Source organism: Pinus tabuliformis, chromosome 1_1 (genome assembly GCF_031772625.1).
Source record: "Pinus tabuliformis cultivar Carrire ecotype Pingquan chromosome 1_1, CPIR1, whole genome shotgun sequence".
Lineage (NCBI taxonomy): Eukaryota > Viridiplantae > Streptophyta > Pinopsida > Pinales > Pinaceae > Pinus > Pinus tabuliformis.
Genome location: NC_142297.1, coordinates 235,670,583 through 235,698,566, shown reverse-complemented (window position 1 = coordinate 235,698,566; position 27,984 = coordinate 235,670,583). Strand labels below are relative to the sequence as shown.

At 40.1% G+C, this 27,984-nt stretch overlaps 1 protein-coding gene across 3 annotated transcripts in view; it reads left to right on the top strand.

The window, feature by feature from the left end:
- Window positions 1-4,750: 4,750 nt before the first annotated feature.
- Window positions 4,751-27,984, top strand: part of LOC149212392 (helicase SEN1-like) — a 114,924-nt gene continuing 91,690 nt past the window's right edge. For all 3 annotated transcript variants that reach the window (XM_089391830.1, XM_089391829.1, XM_089391828.1), the window contains exons 1-2: window positions 4,751-4,940; window positions 5,040-5,223. In XM_089391830.1, coding sequence (XP_089247956.1) covers window positions 5,071-5,223 — 153 coding nt within the window. In that variant the 5' untranslated portion in view covers window positions 4,751-4,940; window positions 5,040-5,070. The remainder of the gene's footprint in view (window positions 4,941-5,039; window positions 5,224-27,984) is intronic.

Sequence of the window (27,984 nt, the reverse complement as noted above, 5' to 3'; positions counted from 1 at the left end):
AACTGCTCACACATGTCAACCACATGTTCCAAATATCAAGACAATCATATTTATCAATTTGAAATCATCTTTTACAAACAATCATGTCATAATAAATAGTCATTAGACATAATGCTACAACTATCAACTACATTCAAGTACATATCAACTGTCTCAACACATACATGTTAGTACAATCATCTTAAAACAAAATCATTTGAACACATACTCATATTAAGCAATTCATCAATCATTCAACCACTTGCAAACATACCATGTTAAATAAATCAACTAGGCACTAAACACTCAAACACCAAATAGACGTCATAATGAAATAACCAAGCACCAAATATACGACATAGGAAAACTCATACCTTAATGTATATTAGGGGAGGCTATCTTGTCTACACAATAAAGCTAGGTTAGCATGATACAACTTTACAACATATCAACTCAAACATAAATCATGATATCTTTAACAATAACTAACTAACATGTTGTCATAAGCTCATAAGCATTTGTTGTTCATGCATAACAATCACATATGTATGATCAATCTAGATTAGTAAGACACCATATCACAAATATGTTAGCTCATACATGAATATTGCAACCATAACCATCTACATAGGCCAAACCATGTCAACATAATATATAACATCAAGATCTTCAAGGCAATGAACATAACCATCACACATATGACCAATCCAAATTATAACATCAAGATCTCAATGAAATAACCCTAACCATCAAGTTAATAACATATAACAACAATAAGCTATATATCATACTCATCAACAACATGCAACATAATCATCAGGTTATCTAATATAAAACAACAATAACAAGCGTACAACTACAAATTACTATCATTCTTAACTATCCGACACATGTGCATATAACCACACTAATCATCTAACATCTATCATGAATGTAACCATAACATCAAATACATGTTCATAAACCTAATGTATATAACCCTAATGCATATATTAATCCTTAACTTACATACCTTCATGCGAAAATACACTACCTGTATGATGATTTGCTCTTATACCAAAGTCTAATGCTGCAACCTCATTATGATGGTATGCATCCCTTGCTCTATCTCAACTAGCTCATTAGCATCATAACAACCAATATCATCATGATGACCTAAATTGCATACAATGACTTCACAAGGCATGTTTGACCTATTATACATGCATAATCATAGCCATGACCATACATGCACAACAACTGCATATACACACATAACAAATGAGTACAAAACCATATACGCATCATTATATCTAGATTCCAGTCATCAATGCATGACCATATCAAGTACACAAACCATGACCTCATGCATGGCAACAACCATTACTCCATTGTATACATTGCCACATGCAACCAACAATATGCATAAGCAATGCCAAATCAACTACACCTACGCATAAACGCATGTAGTCGAACATAAGCGATCAATTCTTGTAATCAACCTACAAGATTGATACATGTAATCAAAATATTCAAAAATGTAACCTAACATACAAGGATGTAAGTAGGTATTATGAAATCAACATGTAAGCAACATATAATTCATACTCAGTCAGTCACATGTTCAAACAATCAAGATATCATGTCTATTAATTTGAAATCAGCTTTCACCAATACTAACAACCATTTCATAGTCGGAAACCAACTCACAATCATATTCATAATACTAAAACTAGCAGCCATTTGCACGCAAGTGCATATTAGTTGTCTCAACACATATTGTGTTAGTACAACCGTATTAAAACAAGAGCATCCCTTCATACAATTTTATATGCCCAAACACATATCATGCATTTAATCAAGCATTCAAACAACCTATAAGCATACCATGTGTTTGTCAATTTAAAGATCCACCTCACTCAACTTTGAATCTAGTCCAGACATCCCCCATAAACCGCATGAGAGAACCCATCTCATCAAAGCTATCATGAAATGGCAAGGCTAGGCTAAAAATACTGTCACACCTGGCAAGACCCATGCCATGGTAGAAAAGAAACACATGCAATCCCATGCATTCCAAATCTAGTAAGGAAAATACACATGCAAGTTGATACCTACAATGAAGCTTGTTGTAGTTGCTTGATCCTGCCTTTCCCTGCTTGATCTTTGCTTCCTCTTGCCTTCTTTGCCTTTCTTGCTCCAATGCCAAAGTGCTCCAAGAAAAATCTAAGTGTCCAAGAGTATGAGAGAGCTCCAAAGCTAAATTGACCAAGTCCTGCTCACTGATCCTCAAAAGCTTTTTTATTAATGAGGCCTCTATTTTCTTCATTTTCCATGATTTTCCTTCAATTTCCTCCTCACATGCAACATGTGACCTTTTACATGGAATTTTCACCACGACTGTTACACCATGGGATACCATGACATATCAATACCACATGCACAAAAACCATAACTTATTTCACAATCAAAATATTTTATTTTAATTTAAATTTACAATATTTTTTTAATAAATCTAAGAGATAAAAAGTTAAGAAAAGGCTTTCCATTGAAATCACATAAGAGAAATTTTTGGCCGATGCATTTTGAACCAAGTGTGGTTCATCATCAGGACCAGATGAAGAGGTAGACCATGGAAAAGGCTTAAATAGAGAGCAATGTAGAGACCATAATTTGAAGTAACAACTATATTTGAACAATGATATTTAAATTATGATATTAATTTATTAATATATTAAAAATAAATATTATTAAGTAACAATTATATTAAAGTGCTAGTTTTTAAAAAATAATATTTAAATTATGATATTAATTTATTGAAAACAAATATTAATAAGTTATAATTACTTTTGAGATATATCTAAACTCTCTATCCTCACAACTACTAAAAATATTTCAATAGAAATTAAATCACGATTTTAATAAACTTAAAAATGAGAATATATATAAAGATGTAAATTTATATAATATAAATAATGGTATTAAGAACCAAAATAGATCCATCTTAGCTAATAATCCAAGTGACAAGAGCAAGCAAAGTGATTAACAATAATAGAGGAAAGATAATGCATGATTCTTTTAAGTTTTTTATTATTGTATTTTCTTTGTCATGATTGATCCAAAATGTAGGTTTAATATTTTACAACCAATCAACCAATTGAGTTTTTAGAACTGGAGGGCTGAGAGAGAGAGAGAGGAAGAAAGATATACGGAGTTGGAGGGGGAAGAAAGATAGATGGAGTTGGACGGGGAGAGAGAGGGAGGGAAGAAGAAAGACATAGAGGGAGGTGGAGAGAGAGGGAGTGACAAGGAAGAGATGTAGAGAGAGTGAGGGAGAGAGGAGAGTGGGAGGGAAGGGAGAGAGAGAAGGGGAAGAGCGAGAGAGGAAGAGGAAGAGGGAGGGAGAGAGCGATAGATAGATATGGAGAGAAAGAGAGAGAGAGTATGTTTGGGGGGTGAGATAGAGACTGAGAATAAGAAAGTGGCACATAGATACAAACATAGATATATTCCATCTTAACGCTAGATCTGTCAAGAGTCCAGAGGGATCAAATCTCTAGAGTTGTAAACCTTTCCTCAAGTTTTGCACTAAAAAATAAGGTTTGCACCTCTAGAGAGAAGGATCAAATCTCTAGAGTTGTAAACCTTTCGAAGTTTTGCACTTAAAAAAAAGGTTTGCGCCTCTAGAGATTTGATACCTCTCGACCCTTGATAGAGGATCAAATCTCTAGAGTTGTAAACCTTTCCTCAAGTTTTGCACTCAAAAATAAGGTTTGCACCTCTAGAGAGAAGGATCAAATTTCTAGAGTTGTAAACCTTTCCAAATTTTGCACTCAAAAAAGAGGTTTACGCCTCCAGAGATTTAATACCTCTCGACCCTTGATAGATGAGGGATTAAGATGGATCTTGGATGGTTAAATTGATTGATTGAAAAAATGTGATATCAACATGTGTCATATAAACATGAGCTATAGTTTTTGTGGCATATAATATTAGTAAACCATAGCATTATAACAAAGTATGGTTAAAAAATATCCATAATAAAATAAAATGAATCTTGTTATATATATATTATTTTTTTTATAATTAATAATAAGAACCATAATTTTTAAAAACTATAATTTAATTAATTTTTATAAATTTTTAAAATCTTATTAATATAAAATATATTAAAAATTAAATGTTTTAATATGATAATTTACAACCATATAATATATATGACTACTCTGATTATAATCATTACTATCACACTAACACCATAATGTAACTGTACCACTAACACACAACTTTATCATCGCTAACCATAGCTCACTCTTTAAATCCTTGCGCATTCAATATTATAAATATAAAATTTATCATCACCTTTTTAAATTTAAGAAAAGTCAATTCCTTAAAAACACACCATCAAAATAAGCTAGCAATATATTACATCATCTTTAATTAAAATTACAATTAAATAATAAATAAATCCATCCTAAATATCCATATAAGAATGAAACTTGAATTAAAAAAACAAAACACCTCCCACAAAAACCCCAAAAAAAACTAAAAATAAAAATAATTAAAAAGAAATAATATTCTATACTCCTATAATCATATATATTCATGGTAAGAAAAGAGCCATGAGAATTGACTCGCTCGAGAAAAAATTTGACAAAACATGTCCCACTTATGAAGTAAACTATATTATTCTAAATAACAAAAGATATTTAATAAAGAATTTCCATCATTAAATATGTTCTATTATAGTCACATCCCACCAGAGGTATCATACGGCGTTCCTGACATTACACACTCTTTTTTAAGGTTGGCAATATTCTTTGCTTCCCATGCAAGCAGCCCATTTCTGAAATAATTCTAGCTTCCACGAAAATCCTCAGAACTCACCGTCCTCCTCACTCCCTGTTTCCAACTGATAGAGAGCTAAAATGGCGGTGCAAAGTTCATTTGAACCGTACTATACTGTACACTGGACGTTCGAGGTTGATTTGAACTGTACTATATATATTTCATATTTGGATTGTCATCCGGATGGGTTTATAGCTTGAAATATCTGTGTCTGCTACTGTTTTTGGTCACAGGTGTTTCGTCGTTTGACAATTGCTTTTGGGCATGGGATCGTTTGGGTACTGGGGAGAAGCCATGCAAAGGGCGGAAAGCAGCGAAAAGAGGGCCAGATGCAAAATAGTGGTCGGAGAATTCGAGAATCTGGTGCTCAGATGGTCGTTAGATCAGATAATGAACAAAAATCTGTTCAAGAACAAGGTCAGGATCAATTATTTTTATTTATTCAGGAACCAGTTGCCATTACTTGATCTAACCAGGGAATTTATGGTGTTTTGTGGCGAGCTTGATGGCCACACAAATTATTGTTATTGTTATTTTTTGTAATTAGAATTAGAATTTTTTATTTTAATAAAATCTTTGTGGTTCCTCAGCTGGCAGTGCATGGCCAATATTATCTGTTCTGTTAGAGATAATTCTTTGTTCCATCTCCCGTTTTAGCGTATTAGAAAGTGAAGCTCGTATTACCAGCACCAGGGAGTTCAGCAAACTCAGCAGATTTGATGTACACGTGATTGGATTGTTTATTATTAACCTGATAAGTATGGTTTATTTTGGAATAGGGTTTCTAATTAATTAATAAATACTAAAAATAATTAGGTGTATAGTTGGGATTTAACTTTTACCAATATTTTTAATCTATATAAGATTAGATGGTTGAAATTCACATGGTTTTCCACATTTTTCCTTTTCAAATAAATTGGATCCTTATTGTCTTGCTCACGGCATACGTATTTGAAATTGGATCCTTATTGTCTTGCTCACAGCATACGTTCTTCTTCACCACCTGTCTCGCACCATTTCCTCTTCGGTGACCTGCCCCTTTCCTCTTCCTTAATCCTGCTTTGCCTGCACTATGTGTCCGTTTATTTACCACCTGTCATGATCCTGCTACTGTATTTCATTGTAGTATGTAAGGCAACCATTGAAACTTTTTCTTAGAGCTTATGAACGGATGTCTATGTGCGTTAGGCCATACTACGCTAATTATTATGATCTCTTAGTTTCTGTATATGCATTTCATGACTAGGATGGTTCGCGTGATTATGATTTTTTGGTTTCTGTACATGATTGTGGTTTTTTCCTCGCAGCCCGGGTTCTTTCCCAGGAATTTGCTTGTATTATCCCCGGCTTTTCAAGTAAGCCTATCAGCAAATATTGTGTTAATGTGCAAGACTTAAGAGACATACGATAAAAATTCCCTCCTCTTTCGGGACGTTAAATTTTATTTAAACAGATATGGCGACTCTGTTTTATTGACAGAATAATAGTACAAAACGACCTCCGGAAAATCCGTAATGTTGGGTTGTCCATCTCAGGGCTGTTTTCTTCAGAATTTATGGACCCAATTTTTTCAAAATGACTCTCGGGTACAGTGTTTATCCTATTCTTTAAAATGACCTAATTACCTTAATTTTTCAAAATGACAGTCTAACACAGTGTTTACAGAATATAAGCCTCTACAGGTTCTATTCTTTTTATTTTTTTGAAGATGCTTGTTATTATCGATGTGCTGCAAATGTGCAAAGGTTCTGTAAAACACTTTTGAAAAACCCCTTTGGCTGAGAAGCCACAGTTGGTGGCATCTAGTCTGCCAATTCCCCTCGGAATTGCACATGGTCTCAATCATAATAACAAGATTCCAGTACTAATACGAATTCTAATATGATTTAATATGGGAAATATTTAAAATTCAAGGGCAGCTAGATGATTAGGGTGATTTCTCTTATTTTGATAACCGTTTGTGATGTTTTTTTATCTAACTTGATGTACTTGTAACTAGATTCTTCTTCTACTTGATTATTATTGTGTTCCTATCATCAAACAAATACCAAACCATGAAGATCAATGAGACAAGAGGACACAAAATGTAGGCTGCTAGCCAGGGCCAAAACCTCTCCTCTTGAGAGTAAAACCCACAAAAATTCTTATCTTCTTATAGAATCTTCAATTGACGAATTCCAAGACCTAAGACTTTTGACAAAGACCCCTCCAAGACCAAGTCAACCTTCCTTTTTGTTAAAATTGGCAACTAGGGCCAAACTCCGTGTGGGTCATCTTATTAATGGCAGCTGATATTTTTCTTGGATCCCTCTCATCGAGAGGTGTAGGATTGATCTAAAGATCATCTGATTCCGGTAAGTATTCATGGAGATATGAATTTGTTTGTGTTATGGGACAATTCGTCAAGGTCGGCCAGCAACCAAATAAACCCCTCATGTGCTCCACATTTTTGGATAAATAAAGGTGCCTTGAATCATTTGAGAACACAAATCTCATGATCTCCCTCTCTCCACTTGTTTTGGGTTTGTCTTCTCTCAAGGAAGACGCAGTGGAGAGGGTCATCTAAAAGAGCCCTAGACACAGTCATCTAGGAGAGCCCTAGCCGCAGTCTTGGAGGAGATCTGGCCGTAGATCTAAGAAGCCCTAGCTGTAGTAAATAGGAGTTCTAATGTGCAGTAAGGGAGCCCTAATCTGCAGCAAAGGGAAGGCTCTAATCCACAGCAAAGGGAGCCTAATCCGCAACAAAGGGAAGGCCCTTATCCGTAGCTAATGGGAGCCCTAAATCACTGTCAAGAGGAAGCCCTAAACTATTGTCAAGAGGAGCCTTGAGTCAAGGCCTTAGCCACAACATAAGAAGGACTTCATCCACAGCAGAAGGGACCTTATCATAGCATGAAGCAACGTGGGCATGGACAACAGCAAGACAGGGAAGCCGTAGTCACAAGGAGGAGAGATTCAGGGTTGTATATGTATGTGTTTGAGTGTAGGTAAGTGTTGTCAGCTTGCCCGAGTTCACGAGGAAAGAAATGCTGCTGTTTGGTATCATTTGGGAAGGCAAAGTGCTACAGCTAGCTGTTGTGCTAGGTTGCAAGCCAGAGCACACAACTGAGGTTGTGTCAAGGACTGTCAAGGGTGGACAACACCTTCAAAGGGCAGCGTGGCATGAGGGGAAGCTCTTCAAGATAAATTGCAGTCCTAAAAGGACTTATCTCCTTATTGTGTGGTAGCCCTAACTTGAACACAGTCATAACAACAATGGGCAGCAATACATATGATCAGTATTGCTAGGCATAGGTGCTGCAATGGGACAACATGGCAATGATGAGGTATTATAACATGCATGGTAAAACATGATGCAACATGGGACAACTGCAAGCATGAAGAATCATGGACAACAACAGCATGGTAAAGCATGGACATCGACAAGTAGAGTGCTGTATGGGACAACAGTATAGTACTTGATGCAGCTAGGACACATAGTAGCAATGGTGCAGCAAGCACACGGGCATAGCATGGTGCAGCTGTGGCACTAGGTAAACACTGGGACATCAGCAGCATGAGGTCCAGTATTGTGATGATGGGTGCAGCATGGTGCAACACGGTGACGTGCAGCATATGGACGAGATGCAACACATGATAGGTGAATGAGTCACCTTGGAGAATCAGTTGAAGCAGCGTGTCTTCAACTAATCTCATGTAGAGATAATATATTAGTCGAAGTATTGACTTCTGTTGTAAATGTACTATCTCTCTCTCTCTCTCTCTCTCTCTCTCTCTCTCTGCGCTGAACTATTGGAGATCATATAAGAATTGATGAAGGGTTTCCCCACATTGGGGTTTGTCCTTGGCTAGCATCACATCTTGTGTCCTCTTGTCTTGGCTTGTCTTCTGCGATTTATGTTTATGTTTTATCTGCAATTTACTTTAATGCTGATGTGATTGCTAAAGATATTGAGCTAACTATGAAAATTGAAATAAATTGCTCTAAGCATAGAACATACCTAAACTTAACATGGTATTAGAGCCGAGGTTAAGACAATGCCCAAGCAAGAGTGGAAGAGCAATCACCGAAGACAGTTAGGAAAGGACAAAAGGATCAATGGGTCCTCATCCCTCTTCAAATTCACTGAGGGGGAAATCGAAGTAGAGAATATTATCAGAATGGCGTAGCGGAATATGGCCTACCTAAAGATCACTTCATTGGGAAGACCGAATCTCAGGGTGGAAGGAAAGGCAGATAACTAGTTCGGCCATTATGCGAAGGAGTGTCTGAATGGCAGGGACACATCATTTGATGATGATAACAATCATTCTAGGGACATCTTCATTGATCAGAGGAATGACAATGCTGGTCATCAAGGTAACCACTGACTCTTCAAGAAAGCAAGGAACCCCAGGTATGAAAAATCAAATGTTGTTTCTGATAAGTTAAAGAAGTGCTATCTTGTATTGGCCCTCTCCTTCAGATTCTTTAGGAATTTGGCTTATTGATTGTAGTGCTTCAAGGCACTCCATCAGATAGAAGGGTGCTCTCTCTAATTTGGTAGAGATGGAAACAATCGTGGGATTATACTTAGAGCCGATGCCACCTATCCTAGAAAGGATGTAGGGAATGTTACCTCTCAATTGAATGAGGGTAACTCGATTCACTTACAGAATCTCTTTTATGTACCTGATCGCAAGAAGAACCTAGTGTCCATTTTGACAATGGAAGTCAAAGGTTTCAGGGTGGCATTCATCGATGGAAAGTTACGTGTTTAAAAAATAAAACTTTCTAAGATGATTTTGAGTTCAAGGTTGGCAATTTGTATCAAGTTGCAGGATGGTCCATTGGGGACCATATCAGTTGACACATCTGATCTATAGCACTGAAGGTCTACTTATGGGGCGCTACCCGATATGAGTCAGATGGTGACTCAGATGCTTGAATTCAAGAAGAGCATGAAGTTACATGTCTGAGATGTATCGAAGGAAAATCTTACAAGGGGACCTTTCCCCTCATGTAGCAGGTCCATAGGTTTGGAACAACCCGAGGAGTTTGAGATTCATGATCGGGAATCTCATGTATACAGGTGGAAGAAAGCCCTCTATGGCTTGAAGTATAACACCTCGGGCATAGTATGAGAGGATTGATAGCTGTCCGATGAAGCTGAGATTCACTAGGAGTGAAACCAATCCAAACCATTGCTCGAAGGTTGTGGATGATAGACTTCTCATACCGACACCTTTTGAGGATGACCTATTTTTGATAGTGCAGACCCTCTCACTTGCAGAAGTAAGAGGGAGTTGGATTCCATATATGGAATGTTAAACTGCAAGCCCTTGACTACCTTGATGATCTTAACTTTCAGAAGTTATATGGTGGTGATGCCGGACCAGATTTGGGAAATGCCTCTGAGTTTCATAAACTCATCTGCATTGATGTTCTTGGTAAACTTTCGTCCGTATATATGCTTTGCAGTTAGCATGGTGAGCTCATATTTGGTTGAGCCTCACTAGATTGGTGCCAAGAATCTTTTGAGATATCTTCAGGGCACAATCTCATGGATTGAGATACACTGCCGGAAATATGAAGCTGCATGATTATTCGAATGCTGATTGGGTAGGCAGTGTGGAGGATCGCTAGAGCACTTCTCACTGTTGGTTCTCTCTGGATTTTGCTTCGATATCATCGATGAGCAGGAAGCAAAAGTCGGTTGCTATAAGCCCTGCCGAGACCGAATACATAGCTACGAGCATGATCTCGTGTGAAGCTGCCTGGTTGTGGAAGCTCATTAGTCAGCTGTTTGTACACATGATGACCACTGTGATTCTTTGTGACAACTAGGGGGGATTTGATTATTGAGGAATCCCGTATTCGATGATTGCTCCAACAGATAGACATCAGATACTACCTTATCTGGGATATGGTAAGTCGATGAGCGAGGAGGCTCCATCGCATTGACACTGATGTACAGGTCGCAGACATTTTGTCAAAGCCCCGGGAAAGGTCAAATTTGTGATTTTCCCAAATGACTTGGAGTCGTTGAGAGACCTTCGTATAAGGGTCCTACATGTTGCATGCACTGAGCTCTGGGAGCTCTGGGGGGCTTGGGGTACTTACTGGAGTGACATACGACCACAGGGTGACTCACCCTCCCCTGGTGATGCGCTATGTACAGGGTGACAGGTTCAACCTTTCCTTGTGATACCTTGTGGTGACTATGGAACAGGATGATTAGTTCTCCTGTGGGCCAGGATGATTAGTTCTCTTGTGGAAACTATGGAACAGGATGATTAGTTCTCCTGTGGGCTAGGATGATTAGTTCTCCCATGGCAACTGTGAGCCAGGATGATTAGTTCTCCTATGGACAGGATGATTAGTTCTCCTGTCGAGGCATCCTATCCATGCACTCTGGGACTCATGGGAAGTACCTTTCATCTGATAAATGAGCAGGGAAATGGGGTTAGGGACCATAGTAGTACTATCGATGGATGCATCGTTGTATTTACCGTACTCCTTATGCTAGGATGACCTCCATTGATCTGGGATCAATGAAACTGATCTAGGATCAGTATGAGTGGTTTGAGACACTCTCTTGTGATATTGATCTGGGATCAATAAAACTGACTTCGGGTCAGTAAGAGTGATATGACACACTCTCTTTAGATGAAACTGACTTCGGGTCAGTAGAGAATGGTATGAGACATTCTCGATCAATTCTTCTTCTTCATGGTTCAACAGAGCAGAATTGAGCAGAGCTCAGCAGCAGAGCAGAACAATGCAGGGCACTGATGGCAGAGATAGTACAGTCAGACGTATAGATCAGCAGATGGAGTTCTCCCTAGTTGAGAGGGAGTGTTAAAATTCGCAACTAGGGCCAAACTCCATGTGGGTCATCTTATTAATGGCAACTGATATTTTTCATGGAACCCTCTCATCGAGAGGTGTAGGATTGATCTAAAGATCATTCGATTCGAATAAGTATTCATGGAGATATGAATTTATTTGTGTTATGGGACAATTCGTCAAGGTCGGCCAGCAACCAAATAACCCCTCATGTGCTCCACGTTTTTGTATAAATAAAGGTACCTTGAATCATTTGAGAACACAACTCTCATGATCTCCCTCTCTCCACTTGTTTTGGGTTTGTCTTCTCTCAAGGAAGACGCAGTGGAGAGGGTCATCTAAAAGAGCCCTAGACGCAGTCATCTAGGAGAGCCCTAGCCGCAGTCTTGGAGGAGATTTGGCCACAGATCTAAGAAGCCATAGCTGTGGTCAATAGGAGTTCTAATGCGCAATAAGGGGCCCTAATCCGCAGCAAAGGGAAGGCTCTAATCCACAACAAAGGGAGCCCTAATCCGCAGCAAAGGGAAGGCTCTAATCCACAACAAAGGGAGCCCTAATCCGCAGCAAAGGGAAGGCTCTAATCCGCAACAAAGGGAGCTCTAACCGCAGCAAAGGGAAGGCCCTTATCCGTAGCTAATGGGAGCCCTAAACCACTGTCAAGAGGAAGCCCTAAACTGCTGTCAAGAGGAGCCCTGAGTCAAGGCCTTAGCTGCAGCATAAGAAGGACTTCATCCGCAGCAGAAGGGACCTTATCATAGCATGAAGCAACGTGGGCATGGACAACAGCAAGACAGGGAAGCTGCAGTCACAAGGAGGAGAGATTCAGGGCTGTATATGTATGTGTTTGAGTGTAGGTAAGTGTTGTCAGCTTGCCCGAGTTCATGAGGAAAGAAATGCTGCTGTTTGGGTATCATTTGGGAAGGCGGAGTGCTATAGCGAGTTGTTGTGCTAGGCTGCAAGCCAGAGCACACAACTGAGGTTGTGTCAAGTCTGTCAAGGGTGGACAACACCTTCAAAGGGCAGCGTGGCATGAGGGAAAGCTCTTCAAGATAAACTGCAGTCCTAAAAGGACTTATCGCCTGACTGTGTGGTAGCCCTAACTTGAACACGGTCATAACAACAATGGGCAGCAATACATATGATCAATATTGCTAGACATAGGTGCTGCAATGGGACAACATGGCAATGATGAGGTATTATAGCATGCATGGTAAAACATGATGCAACATGGGACAACTGCAAGCATGAAGAATCATGGACAATAGCGGCATGGTAAAGCATGGGCAGTTGCAAGTAAAGTGCTGTATGGGACAACAATATAGTACTTGATGCAGCTAGGACACAAAGCAGCAATGGTGCAGCAAGCAGATGGGCATAGCATGGTGCAACAAGCAAATGGGCATGGCATGGTGCAGTCGTGGCACTAGGTAAACACTAGGACAACAGTAGCATGAGGTCCAGTATTGTGATGATGGGTGCAGCATGGTGAGGTGCAGCATATGGACGAGATGCAACACATGATAGGTGAATGAGTCACCTTGGAGAATCAATTGAAGCAGCATGTCTTCAACTGATCTCATGTAGAGATAATATATTAGTCGAAGTATTGACTTTTGTTGTAAATGTACTATCTCTCTCTCTGTTGAACTATTGAAGAACATATAAGAGGAATTGATGAAGGGTTTCCTCACATTGGGGTTTGTCCCTGGCTAGCGCCACATATTGTGTCCTCTTGTCTTGGCTTGTCTTCTGCGATTTATGTTTATGTTCTATCTGCAGTTTACTTTAATGCTGATGTGATTGCTAAAGATATTGAGCTAACTATGAAAATTGAAATAAATTGCTCTAAGCATAGAACATACCTAAACTTAACACTTTTTGATGAGCTTTCCTTACACAACTTCCAGCAACAAACTTCGACCTTCCAACAACTTCAACCCCGACAACGATTTCTGCAACTTCGACCTAGTAGTGTCAACAACTTCGAACAAGATGCAACTTCAGAGCTTCGACTTGATGCAACTTCACAACTTTGACCTTGATGCAACTTCCCAACTTCACTTCGATCTTGCAACTTCACTTTGTCCTAGTAGCTTCACATGTAGCTTCACTTTGTCCTAGCAGCTTCTTTGCATGTGAGAGAGAGACCCAAAAACTTTAATTCCAACTTCTTTCTTGAACTTCGCTTGCTTCTTAGATTTCTTCTCCTTATGATCGAACTGCTTCTCTTTCTTGAACGAATGTCTTGGATATGTGCTTCAAATGAGGTCGAATGCCTCTTATATATAGGCTTCCCAGGGGTACGAATTGCCTTCATGAGGCCCACTTGATTTCTTGTAGGCTGACTTGATCTTGGAGGGTCTTTTGACACAATTTTGACTCAAATAAATTCTTTTGACTTGTTACAAGATGCCCAATGGGGTCTTTTATATATGACAATAGCTCTATTGACTTCTTGACTCTATGACAAACCTAAAGCACTCAATGGGTAGTTGACCTACAAATAAATTGACTTTGAGCATGAAACCCATGGTACAAAAATAATAATCATAATTTTCTTTCCTTTTACAAAATACAAGAATCAAGAATACATTTCATATTTATGAAAACCAAACCTAGTTACATATTTCAACAGTAAAAATATATAAAAGAAAAATCCAATGACTTTAATTTGGAAATATGAGAACCACAGATGGTTCTGAAAAACATTCTTAAATGATCTCTTTGGTTGAGAAGCCACAGGGGGCATCTACACTGCCTATTCCCTTCGGCATTGCACATGGTCTCAACCATAATAAAAATATTCCAATACTAATACCAATACAAATTCAAATATGATTTGATAGGGTAAAAATATCAGTGTTGCAAACATTTGATTTTATTGGGAAAAAATCTCGAAATTGTGATTTTTGGCGGTGATATTTTATGTTTACTAAAGTTTGTCGATTTTTACTGATATTTATAATTTTGGTTTTCCAAACCCTTGCTGATTTTATCCCATGCTGATATTTACAACATTAAAAAATACATAACAAAAGATTGTGACTTCAATTTGGAATTATACATCCCAATGATAAAAAATCATATGCGTTTTGTTCCAAAATTCAGAAGAATTTTAATACGAGGAATTTGTAATAAATCACAAAATTTGTAGATTTTTTAAGTTGTTTCTTTTTCTCTGAAATACTTTGGAGATTTTTGATATTTTGAGCTATTTATTTTCGGTCTATGGGTGGATCGGTATTCAAAATATGAGTATCTTATCAAGACAATTAAGAGGTTGACCTTGCAATATCCGTACTGTACTGAATATTAGCTGTGTTTGCGCCCCGCTGATTTTTTTTTTACAGCAAAGTGCAATATGGCCGATCTCACTACCATGGTACCAATCGGATTAAACTGGATTGTATAGGTGAGACATCTGACAGTCCACGTGGGACGAAGCATGTCTCTGGGGAATAACTTTGATGGGGTCATGAAACAGCGCCGCTTTACCAACTAACCAAGATCCTGTTGACCATGTTCTGTTCTTGACATTCTACTCTATCAGAAGCCCAACAAGGTCCTCTTGGCTACATACCAACCAAACAACGAAGATGCAAACAGATATGCAAATCCAAACTCGAGATTTCAAACTCTTCTTTGGGAATGAGGCCCGCTCCACAACAGTGTTTCTTTTAATTAAAGCTTCATCTCTTGGCGGGTAAATTCAGACTCCCGAGAGCTGAGAAGCCTGGCTTGCTTGTCTTTAAGTTTATACCACCTGTGCAAGGTTGGCCTTCATGTCCTTTACTTGCTTCTCCAAGGTGGCGATGTTGCACAGGCCATCTTTAACGTTGGTGATGCTTTGTTCCAATTCCTACCGCTTGGCATCCACACTAGACAGTTTTTCTTTATGAATGTCTTGTGGTCTGCCTGCCCCCTGATCCTTTCCTTTTCTGCATTCTATCTTAAGCTGAACCACCATTCTTTTAACCTATGTTACCAGAAAGGAGGAACATGAAGTGGAACATCAATCGGGAAGCAAAACAGGGAGCCATGAATGGAGCAGGAAACGAAAAAAAGAAACATCAATGGGATAAGAAATTGGGCTAGAACGTTTTGTGGGAAAAGAAATATAAACAACCCCACTCATTCCTTCGTGCATATTATATGCATATAAAGTTATTACTAACGCATTAGTGTTCTGTTAGGATGGGAATGTAAATGATAATAAGAACGGGAAACCAGTCTTTTGATGAAATTTCTATAAGATAAAAGATAAGATAAAATAATTTTATTAATGTTTAACAAATGACTATAAAAATAAGTGCACTCGATTAAAAGAGTACAATTAGTGTAATGGAAAGTGGGAGTGCAAAGAGTACAATTAGTGTAATGGAAAATGGGAGTGCAAAGGCAGTTCCTAAACCTTTTTCTTTTCTATGTGGTTCGCGGATCCCGGAGATTGTCTACAGGATATTTGTACCAGACAGATCTACCCATAGGGATCACTTCCTGCCGGCTCAACCACAGATCCCGACCCCGAGAGTGTCAAGAGAATTGAACCTGAGACTTCTCAATAGCAAAGTTGCTTTAACAACATGGACTTGACCAGCTGAGCCCTAAGGGCTTAAGCGACTCCTACAGCTATGGTAACATCAACCAGAAAAAAATAATATCTAAGATCATATCAACATAGCTTTCAACTATGTGGACCTTCCCATTGAGTACTGCCAGGATCACAAGGTTGTCTTCCTTGAAAATTTGAAATCTTGAAGTGTATCCTCTATTTCTTGACGTGTTAGGGTACTTTAAAACTTTTATAATGCTTTGGAGTCATGCTTTGTTAGATTTTTGCCTGTGCTGCTGACCTTTTGATTCTCCTCCAGCATTGGAACACTTCTGTTGATTCAGCTGATTCAGCACACTTTGATTTCTCTGCAACAGAGAGGGCAATGTGTTGGGGGGGGGCTGCTACACTAGTGGAAGCCTTTATGAGTTGCTGCTGCTTGTTACCCCCTAATCTGGCATAGGGTTAGTTCTGATAATTTCACTTTCTGGAGCCTTGGACAGTGGGGACCCTGCCTGGTTTCTTATAGTATGCCCAGTTAGAGGGTATTAATACAAGGCAGTTCGTGAAGATCTCTTGTATGGTGTGATATATCCGAGGATGTCAAAGTCATGGGCTCTTTTTTTGATGGATCCATGAAGAACAGATCTCTTAGGAAGACTTCAAACCTTATCATGTTTTCAATAATAATAAAGCCTCACCCAGGCTGTTATGAAATCAAGTTTCTATTTGATAAAGATTGCTGATTATTTCCAGAATTGCAGATTGTGGGAGAAGGCCTACCGTTGTTTATGAGATGTTTGGACAATAGAATGATCAACATTGATCCTGTTTGTCTTGCGTTTCAGATTGTTTCATCTGCTTACTGGTTATGTTTTTAAAGTGTGTTTTGGCTGTATGCTATTGAAGGATGGATTTTGGAGCAAGCAGACGTCTAAAGGATTCAAAATAATGTAAGGGTATAGCAAGCAGATGTCTAAAGGATTCAAAATAATGTAAGGGTATAGCAAGCAGACGTCTAAAGGATTCAAAATAATGCAAGGGTATTAAGGTCTGGTCTGAGTTCCTTCATGGCGGCATGCATGGTGATTTGTTCAAGTCTGATTGTAGGCCGCAGGGAAAGAGCATGCTTTGAAGGTTTCTTTTCTAGTAGACTTCACATCAAACAACAAGATGTTTTCTTAGATCTGAAAGATGGAGTGCCCTGGCTGCAAAATAACATTGGGTGCTTTCACCACACTTGGCATGAAATAAAGAGGTGTTGGAAGAATTCTTGTTATTTATGTCCAAGGAGACACCATCTCAAGAAACTAATCACATAGGCTTGTAGAGGACTTCAAGCCCTTTTCAACAAGTATTTACTTGCCTCCTAACTTCTCCTCGTTGAAGAGATATTGAATTTACAAGTTAGAGAATCATATTTTTGAAATCAACCAACATGAGCCGACATGAACACAAGTCAGCCCTCTCCAAGAGATGTGTCTATTCAAAACAGGATCAAACAAGTATAAATAGAAGAATTGAGACCTTTGTTGAAGCATTGTTGAAGCATATTGAAGACATCTTTTGGAGCAGCCTTGTTGAAGCATTGTTGAAGCTTATTGAAGATATATTTGGAGCAACCTTGTTGAAGCATTGTTGAAGACATCCTTTGGAGAAGCCTTGTTGAAGCATTATTGAAGGCAATCTTGGATCATTATTGAAGACATTTTGGAGAAATTTTGAAGTAAGTATCTCTTGTAAAGTTTTGGTTTGACCAAGTTGGAGCTTGGAATTGTTGAGAGGATTGGAGTCCTCATTTTTGACCAAGTTGGAGCTTGGAAGTTGTTGAGAGGATTGGAGTCCTCATTTTGACCAAATAGGAGCTTGGATCTGTTCAAGGTTGGAGACTTGAAAAAGTCAAAGATTTTGTTGTATGGGTTGGAACCTGATTTGTTGTACAAGTAACAAGAGGATTGGAGTTCTCACTATTTTGATCAATAAAATTATTTTTGTTCTATCTCGTGTCTTGGACTATTTTGTGATAAAAATTTTAACTGGCATAAAATAACAATTTGTCTCAATAAGTTTGTAGAGAAAAATCAACCTGTCTCAATTAATCCCAATTAATTAACCCATTTCCCTAAGTTAGGAAAATAATTAAAACTAGTTAATTAAATCTAATTAAGACATTTCACTTAGAAACTTTTTTTGGGTATTGCAGATAATTAATCCACATGTGCTCCTAGCCTCATAAACACCATCTAAGACTAGAACACTCGTCTGAGCTCTTCAAAAACTAACACTCGCTCTTAGCGATGAAGATGTTCTCCACTACTCAAACAAACTATGCCTTTCCCAAGGACTTCGTCAGAATATTTGCAATTTGTTGATCTCTAGAAGCAGACTGTAGCCGAATTGATCCACGCTGTACACAGTCCTTGATGAAGTGGTATTTGATGTCTATGTGCTTCGACCTATCGTGAAATATTGGATTCCCAGAGAGCTTGATGCAACTGTGATTATTACAGTAAACACTGGTCGCCTCCAACCTTTGACCAAATAGTGCCACTAGCAGCTTTTGAAGCCATATGGCCTCACATGTAGCCATGCTCACTGCCATGTATTCTGCCTCTGCAAAACTCAGTGCCACGAACTTCTGCTTCCTGTTGTACCAAGAGACAACCCCTGATCCAATACTAAAGCAACAGCTTCAGGTGCTTTTCCGATCCAATGCACTACCTGCCCAGACTGCATTTGTAAACCCTGTCAACCTGATACTATCACCTCAAGTAAATCGCAACCCATACTCGACTGTACCTCATGGATATCACATCACATGCTTTGTTGTTGTCCATTGTACCCTCTACAGTTCAACCATGAATTGAATAAGAGTATTGACTACAAAGCAAATGTTTGGCCTTGTGTTGACCAGATACATAAGAGAGCCAATAAGCTGTCTATACAAGGTGGGGTTCACTGTATCCTCCTCTGATGCATTTATCTTCCTCCAGGTGGTAATCATAGGAGTAGACACGGGTCTATAGTCCAACATCCTGAATTTCTTCAGAATCTCCATAGCATATCTCCCTTGACCAAGGAAGATTTCCCCATCTGTCTGCCATACCTTCAGACCTAGAAAATAATGCATTAGCTCCAAATCCTTCATCTCGAACTCTGCTTCCAAGTTCCTCTTACTGTCTTCTATGAGCCGTGGTGATCCTGTTAGAAATAGATCATCCACATTCAACGTGAGAATGAGAGGCTCACCTCCTACCATCAAATTGTAGAGGTTCAAGTCCACCTCACTCTTCACGAGCCCATTTGCTACAAGTAATTGTCGATTTGACCATACCATGCTCTAGGAGCTTGCTTGAGTTTGTATAAAGCTATCTTCAACTTGCATACATGAGTATCCCTCCCATGCATCTCAAATCCCTTTGGTTGTTCGATGTACACTTCCTCTTTGATCACTCTGTTCAAAAAGGTTGTCTTGACATCCATTTGATGGATCTGCCATTCCATTTGTGCTTCTAGAGAGATCACAACCTCGATGGAAGTGTATCTGGCCATTGGAACGGAAGTCTTCTCATAGTCTATGCCCTCCTTTTGAGCAAAACCCCTGGCCATGAACCTAGCGTTGTATATCTCCACACTGCCAGCTGCAACATGTTTGATCTTGTAGATCAAAAGAGAACCAAACATTGCCCTAACTAATGGTCTAGGCATTGCCTCCCACACATCATTCAGCATGATGGAGTTGTAATCCACCATCGCATCTTGCCACACTTGATGCTGTGTAGCCTCTTAATAAATGGAAGGCTCACTGTCAATGAGCTCGCTCATCAATGCCTTGTACCATGAATACCTTTTTGGTGGTCTCATGTCCTTGGTGCTTGATCTAGGAGCTCCCACAAACTCTTGCACATCTCTCAATGTCTAAAGCACCTCTCTGTTTCTTTTCCCACTGGTGGTGGGTGGAGCTTAATGTTCCTTTGCCTGCTGCTGTTGCTCCACTTGTTGTGAACTCTCCTCTACACTTGCACCTGGCCCTGTACTAGTAATTATACTTGTACTAATGCCTTGAGCTTGAGATCCTTGTTCATCCCTTGGAGCTTCTACTAGCTCACTCTGATCAGCTACTGGCAACTCGCGAGATCTCCTGAAGGCTTTCTCCTCCTGGAACTTCACATCTCGTCTCATGATGATCTTCTTACTGCCTGGGATATAGATCCTATATGCCTTGGGCGTTTCGCTATAGCCAATGAAATGGTCCTTCTCTGCAGTTGAATCCAACTTGGTGCATTTGTGATTTGGCACATGACAATAAGCTATTTTGCCAAAAATCCTGAAGTGCCCGACTTTTGGGTTCTTTCTTGTAAACGTCTCCAAGGGTGTCATCTTCCCCAACGCCTTGTGCGGAACCTTGTTTTGAATATCTACCAATGTACTACATGCCCTTGCCAAGAGAAATCTAGGCATGTCTTGGTCATAGAGCATCGCCCTCGCTACTCCAACTATCGTCCTATTCTTCGTCTCTACGACCCCATTCTGATGTGGGTTATATGGAGCTGTCCACTCTCACTTGACACCCTCCTTTTCACAAAACTCCTTGAAGGCTTTCTCCTTATACTCGCCTCCATTATCTTTATGAAGAACCTTTATCTTCTTTCTTGTCATGTTCTCCACAAGAGCCTTAAATTCTTGGAAGCGACTGAAGGCTTTGTCCCTTGTCTTCAAGAAGTATATCTAGGTCTTCTTGGAAAAGTCATCAATGAATGTTACTAAGCACTCATAAACGCTAAGAGATTTCGTAGATAATGGGCCACATATATCAAAAGGTATTAACTCAAGCACACCCTTGGCTCTATTGTTAGTCCTAGGAAACACTGCTTTTGCAAATTTCCCAAGCAAGCACCCTCTCCAAACATCATCATGTTTTGTGCTAATTTCTGGAACTCATATCACAGTCTCCCTGAGAAATCTAAGTGTTCCATGATGGATGTGTCCCATCCTCCTATGCCATAATTCTCCCATGTCCCTGCTACTGCTATTGCTAACTGGTACCTTTGGAGTGCCCAACTGCAACTTGTATAACTTGTTGCTTCTTACCCCAATTTGTTTCGTAGACTTCCAAATCCGATGCTTAATGTACACCTTGGACCCTCGAAAGTAGACATCATATCCCTTATCCTGAAGAGTTGAAACTGAAATAAGGTTCATCCCTATACTTGAGACATGCAACACTCCTGTAACAATAGTACTCTTTCTTGACTCCCTCTAAAAAGTAACTGCCCCTCTCTCGACTGGAGTGCACTTGGCCTTGTTGCCCATATGAATCTGGAAGCCAATCTCCTCTTCTTGGTAACTAGAAAAGTATTCTTTAACCCCCGATTGCATAATGGATAAAGTACCTTTTGATCATAAGCCCACCTTCCAACAATACTCTTGATAAATGGGTGAGGAAGCATATGACTGATGCAGATGGCAAAGATATGAATGGCACGTCACATTGGCTACAAAGTGGCTCTCAGGGGCTACTGGCTGGAACAGATGACTAGGAGAAAGGTTTCTTCTAGGATTCACCCACTTTTGGTGGGTAACATAACCAAAAGTTTAATTTTGCAGCATTAATCCTTCATCTCATTATCTTCGCCTAACATTAGTATGTAAACATTTTTTAGCATTCTGAAACTCATGCACATTTACACATAAAATATACACCAAATGTAGAAGGGGAGTGACCCATGACGTTGCTCCAAACAATATATTACAAGATGTAATCTTTACATGTATGTCATTATCATGGATCGAGACCCTACCCAAGTCACCTGGTTATATACAACAAAATACACACAAAACTTGCCACAAAAAGGTTGTTGCAACTTGATCCACCCTATCGCAAGGTCACCCACATGGTTCGACTGTTAGAATGACTTGCTGGCTCACCTTCCCACTGAACGGATGGAAGAGCGATTACTCTCTCCCAAGCTTCCCTCATTTTGGTTGTGGCCCTCCTCATCTTGTCTATCTCAACTTGTGGCCCGATTGCTACTTGCACTACTCAACTAAGTGGATGATATGATGTGTGATGTGTTGTGTTGTTTCTCCCAACTTGTTTTCTCCTTTGTATGCTTATATGTGTTGTGGGGAGGCCAAGGGGCACGTTCCTTGGATTTCCACCACACGTTATGTCTCCATAAGTCAAGAATACCCTTGCACAAATGTTTTATCTACCCACTTCGGTTGAGCTGACCCATAGTTCATTTCGACTCGCCCATACTTTAGTTGAGTCGATGCACGATCATGACAAATCTCACCCACTTCAGATTGGTTCATCGCAAGGTCATCCCAACTGTGTCGCTTGTCACACTTTAAGGGGGCATGCATCCATTGCACACTACATCGTCTTGGCCTATGTGTGCCCACATGGTGCCATAAGTGAATTCGTCTTGAGTGTGTGCTTTCTCAAGCCTAGCTTGCCAAGTCGAGTCATCTCGGTTGGGCATGCGTGCCTGCCGTGACATCCAAGTGTGTTGATCGGTCATCTTGTGCACTCATGTTGCCTAATGGCAAGGAAACCCAAATTTGTCCAAAATGTCACAACTATCGTTGCATTTCTTGCAATACCATGTTGTTGCACTCGTATGGCTTTGGTGAAGTGTGAGCTCAACTTGAGGGCATTACATCCTCCCTCATTCAAAATAATTGTTGTCCTCAGCAATGCTCCAATTCATAACTACCTCAGTCACAAATCGTAGTGTTGCATCATGAATTATTACTCCCTGGATAATGTCTCTGTTTGCATCTACCAAAATCACTCCAACGTGTCCTTCATGTGTTGGATCCCCCTGTGGATCCTGGCTAATTAGGTCGTTGATTTGGTCATCACCGTAAACTCTATAAGAACTCATGTTGCTCAGACAACTACAATATCCTCGAACCTTAGATCATCCAAGCAACCCCATCACATATTCTCTCCAAGTGCATGTGGTACCTTGAAGGCACCCTACAAATGACTCGACATATTGATTACAACAATGAGCCAATGCTTGTCATGGCTCAATGTGAAGGTGACGTGTGGTAATCATGGCGACCACCACCTCCTCTAAGTTCCATTTAACATGTTGGAAGTACGCCTCCATAATTCTCCGTAGGCTACCTCAACAAGGGTGGATGAGAACCAATCCTACATTCCACTTCTTCTACAAGACGCTCCAACTGTAAATCACATGGTCAACCACCTCCTAAGTCACTTGTGGTTGACCCAACCTCTTCCCTGTCCTTATTGCTACAAAATCTGGTAGGCTTGGTCTCAAGCCTCGCTAGGCGAGGAGCCAGTGTTGATTTCTGGCAGCATCGGATGTGCTCTAAGCCTCACAATTTGCAGGGAGGCTAGGACACAGGTATTCTATAATACCCGGAAATCGTTTTGGGAAATTCCACACGGAGACAGTTTTATTAAAATAATTAATTATTTTTAATGGATGCCTAAGTCTAAACTTAGGAAATTAAAATAATTAAAGGGTATTAATTAAACTGGGTGTGAAACTTCTAGAAGAAGACGAGGATCAAGTCAAAATGATATGAGCCATTGATTAGAATCTAATCTGGGTCGTTGATTGATCAACGAGAGGATTATAAGAAGAGGCTTGATGGGCATTTGGAAAATACATCGAGTGAGAGATCAGAGATCGATTTTCTCAAGAGAGCAATGTAGCAGTTGTCGGAGAAGGTGATCGAGGAGATTTCTTGCAGTGAGGGGTAGGGATAATTTTCCGGAGGAAGTTTTCTTGATCTAGAGAGTGCAAGGCAGAGAAGGCAAAGAGTAGTCCGGAGAGACAGCGCTGGGCCACGTAGAGGCAGGGCAGAGCTATGCTGTGGCAGTGCAGAGCTTTAGAGGGATTCCATATTTTTGTTGGGGAATAGTCGGGATCTAGTGCCGAAGTTGGGGTGTGAGATCGGGAGGCCAGAGGGCCAAATTTTCCAACGAGCAGAGGATAGAGAAGAGGTGTAGTGCAATCCCAACACCAGTTGCAGTAACTGCGTGGGTATGATGCAGCACTACGTAGAGATTGCATAGAGATAGGGCAGAGGCTCATCTCCAGCGCAGATAAGTGTCGGATTTCCCAGTGACAGGGTGAGATCTTCTCACTATCTTTTTGTCTAGTTAGATCTCTGTATCGGATTTCCAATTTGGGCATCCGAAGAGTTGTACTTAGAAATTACTGCATAATAATACAAACCCTCAGCTGTTGCTCCGGTTTCCCCGCATTGGGTTTTTTCGGGGACATTTGTCCAAAAACAACGGTGTCGATTGTGTGCGTGTTCATTTCTTCTTGCTCAGTTCTTGTTTTTGCATATAATTTAATTAGTGAAGGTTGCAGTCGTATTTACTTCAATATTTACAGTGTAACATAGTAAATAACTTGCATGAATTATCAAGTAGGAGAAGCAATATCAATTTGCTGCAGTAGAGATTTGGGTCTCCAAAATTTGACATGGTATAAGAGCGTAGGTGAAGCAAGAGAGCAGATTGGAAGAGCCTAGCGTTGAAGAGAAGGAAGGAGATCGAAGTTTTGTGTAGACAACAGATCGAATCCCTAGAGGGATTGCGCAATCTAGGCTAGGAGGGCAAGATTCTCAAGGAATATCTATCTCTAAATGAGTTGACAGAGAGGTAAGATTTCCAGATCGATATTTTTCAGCGGCAGAGGGAGCAACGCAGCAGAAGCTTTAGCGCAAAGCAGTCTTTAGGTGAGACGCAATTTTCTGCAGCAGTTGTTGGGGAAGAAAAACGTCAAAAGGAGGAGACACTTTTTGAGGGAATTTCTTCCTCAAAGAATCCCTAGCTAGAGAAATCGATTTCTCAATTGCTGAGCAGAGGAGCAAATCTACTAACACCAGCAGGGAGTGCGTAGGCCAACCTAGCAGCAGCGCAAAGGAGAGAGGAGGCAATTTGACATTTTGTTGGTAGAGATGGCAATATGGACTGAGAGATCAAGATCAGTTGGACAAAGCATCCAACTATGTGATCTGGAAGGTTAGGATCTCATGCCTTCTGGATGAGCATAATCTCAAAGCCTATGTCGATAGTGTTGTAGTTGGACCTGCAGATGCGGATCCACTAAAGAAGTAGAAGGTTGAGATGGCGAAAGCCAAGTGGTTGATCCTCAACGGAGTGAGGGATCACGTTGTATGTCACATTGCTAGCAAAGGTCCGACCAAGGAGATGTGCGATGCTTTGGCTACGTTGTATTAGGGATCTTCCGAGTAGTGGAGATGTACTTGGAGGAGAAAATGAGATTCACGAGGATGCAGAAGAGGGAATGCATTGATCCATTCCTATCGAAGTTTCAGGAGGTCCGAGACTTGTTGGTAGTTGTAGGATTAATGCCTTAGCCCACCGACATGTTGAGGTTGGCCCTGAATTCAGTCTCAGAAGAATGACAAGTGTTTGTCCAGAGTATCCTGGGTAGAGAGAGATTTTTGGATTGGGAAGGGATGTGGGCTGCTCTTCAGCAGAAAGAGATGAGGCGAGACTTAGTAAAGTGCAGACTTGATAGCAACAACAGTAGTGGGACGAAGCCCAAGGAGGAGGAAGAGAATGTAGCCCTTGCATCAAAGGGGCAGCAGGAACAGCGGAGGTGAAAGAGGGACATCGGTGTGGTGAATTTGGTCACTACGCAAGACAGTGTCCTCTCAAGAAGAAGGACAAGGACGAGAAACATGATTTGTAGGCTGCAACCGCTAAGATGAGGAGGATTTTGCCATGATTGCCCAGATACTTCTAGGGGAGAGGTGGGGCGATCTAGTACTGTAGTTCGAAAGAACCACAGATGGGCAGGATCCTTGAGGAGTCCACCTCTTGGATCAAGACCTTGCTACAGGAGCCCATAGTCAGTAGTAGTAAGATGGGCCCGTGTCAGGGGGTGCAGTCAGGTGCCAGAGTGACAGATGCAGTGGCTAGTTGCAGTCAGATACTGAGCAGCGCAGAGCTCGTGTTGACAACAGTGTAGTGGGCACAGAGAAGAGACAACAACAACATAGAGACTTCAGTGACAACGTAGAGGCTAGTAGCAGTTAGAACTCGGATGACGAATGCATCATATTGAACACAATTGGTTCAAAATTTTGGATGTTTTTCCATTGCAGTTGTTGCAGAAGGCAACAACAACAGTTGGAGCTAAGTTGCAGTGCAGATGCAGTTGGTAGCAACATGCAAATTTTGCAGCAACACGGATCTTTCTCAAACATGCATAGGCCAAGAACATCTTGATGGCTTCCGTCCTGATGACGAGTGCAAATGTCTCTTCGAATTCTATACCTTCAACCTGCGCATACCCTTTGCAGACCAGTCTTGCCTTGTTTCTAGTGACCTGTCCATCCTCATTCAACTTGTTTCTGAAGGCCGATTTTGTACCAATGAATTTTTTATCCTTCAGTCGTGGAACCAATTCCCACGTGTCATGCTTTTCAATTTGATCAAATTCTTCATTCATGGCTGCTATCCAATGTTCACATGACTAGCTTCTTCAAAATTGCTAGGCTCATATGTGTATAAGAGTGCAAGGTGTGCTTGTTCTGGCATGCGTATCTGACGATTTCTTCTGGTTCCTATGCCTTCATTGGTGCCCCCAATGATTTGATCTGAAGGATGGTTCTTTTGATACCATTTCTTGGGAGTCTTGGAAAGTGCCTGCTGATTATTTCCTGTCTCCTCCTGGTTGGTAGTTGTTTCTTCATTTGATTGTTCTTCCTTTGGGGCTTCCTCTTTGACCTTTTCTAGTCTTGCTTCTTTTGTCTCTGTTTCGCTTGAAGATGAGCTTCCTTGTTTAGCCTTTGGTCCATGAACTTCATCAAATGTTACATTGATGCTTTCAACTATCCAGTTGAGTCTCTGATTATAACATTTGTATGCTTTAATTTTGCATGAGTATCCAACAAAAATGCCTTCATCTACTCTAGAGTCAATTTTTCCATTCTTTTAGTCTTCCCTTTTAGTGTAGCATTTGCTAGTCTTCCCTTCCATAGTTCATATAGAGTTTTATCATAGTTGCTTCTAAGCAATCATCCGTTCAATATGTGCACTGTTGTAGCTACTACTTGAACCCATAATTTGGTGTCCAATTTTGAATCATTCAGCATCGTTCTGGCCATCTCTTTTACAGTTCTATTTTTCCTTCTGATGACCCCATTTTGTTGAGGTGTCCTGGATGCTGAAAATTGCCTCTTTATGCCATGTTTCTTACAGAAGTGCTGAAATTATTTGGATGTGAACTCACCTCAATTATATGATCTCAGACATTTGATCTTCAAATCAGTTTCATTTTCAACCATTTCCTTGTAGATTCTAAAACATTCAAATGCTTCAAACTTCTTTAGAAAACTGACTGTTGTCATCTTGGTATAATCGTCAATTATCAGCATGAAGTACTATTCACCATTCAGTCCCTTGGTCTTCATTGGTCCACATAGATCAGTGTGTACCATATTTAATGGTTTTGATGTGGAGTGTTCTTTGGTCTTGAATTCAACCCTTGCCTGTTTTCCATGCTTGCAATGCTTACACAAAGTGTTGGCTCAGTTTGAAATCTGTGACATCTCTCTCACGACTTCCTTTTTACTGATTCCGACAAGATTGTCAAAGTTTATGTGTCCCATCTGTCTCTTCCAGAGCCAACTTTCATCTTATTTTTCCAAAAAACATCTTTTGTTAATAGTCTCATCCAAAGTGTATATGTCATTTGGAATCCTAGTTGTAGTTGCCACTAGTTTGCCAGGTTTCTCTCTGCTTATTTCACATTTTTTTGAGTCA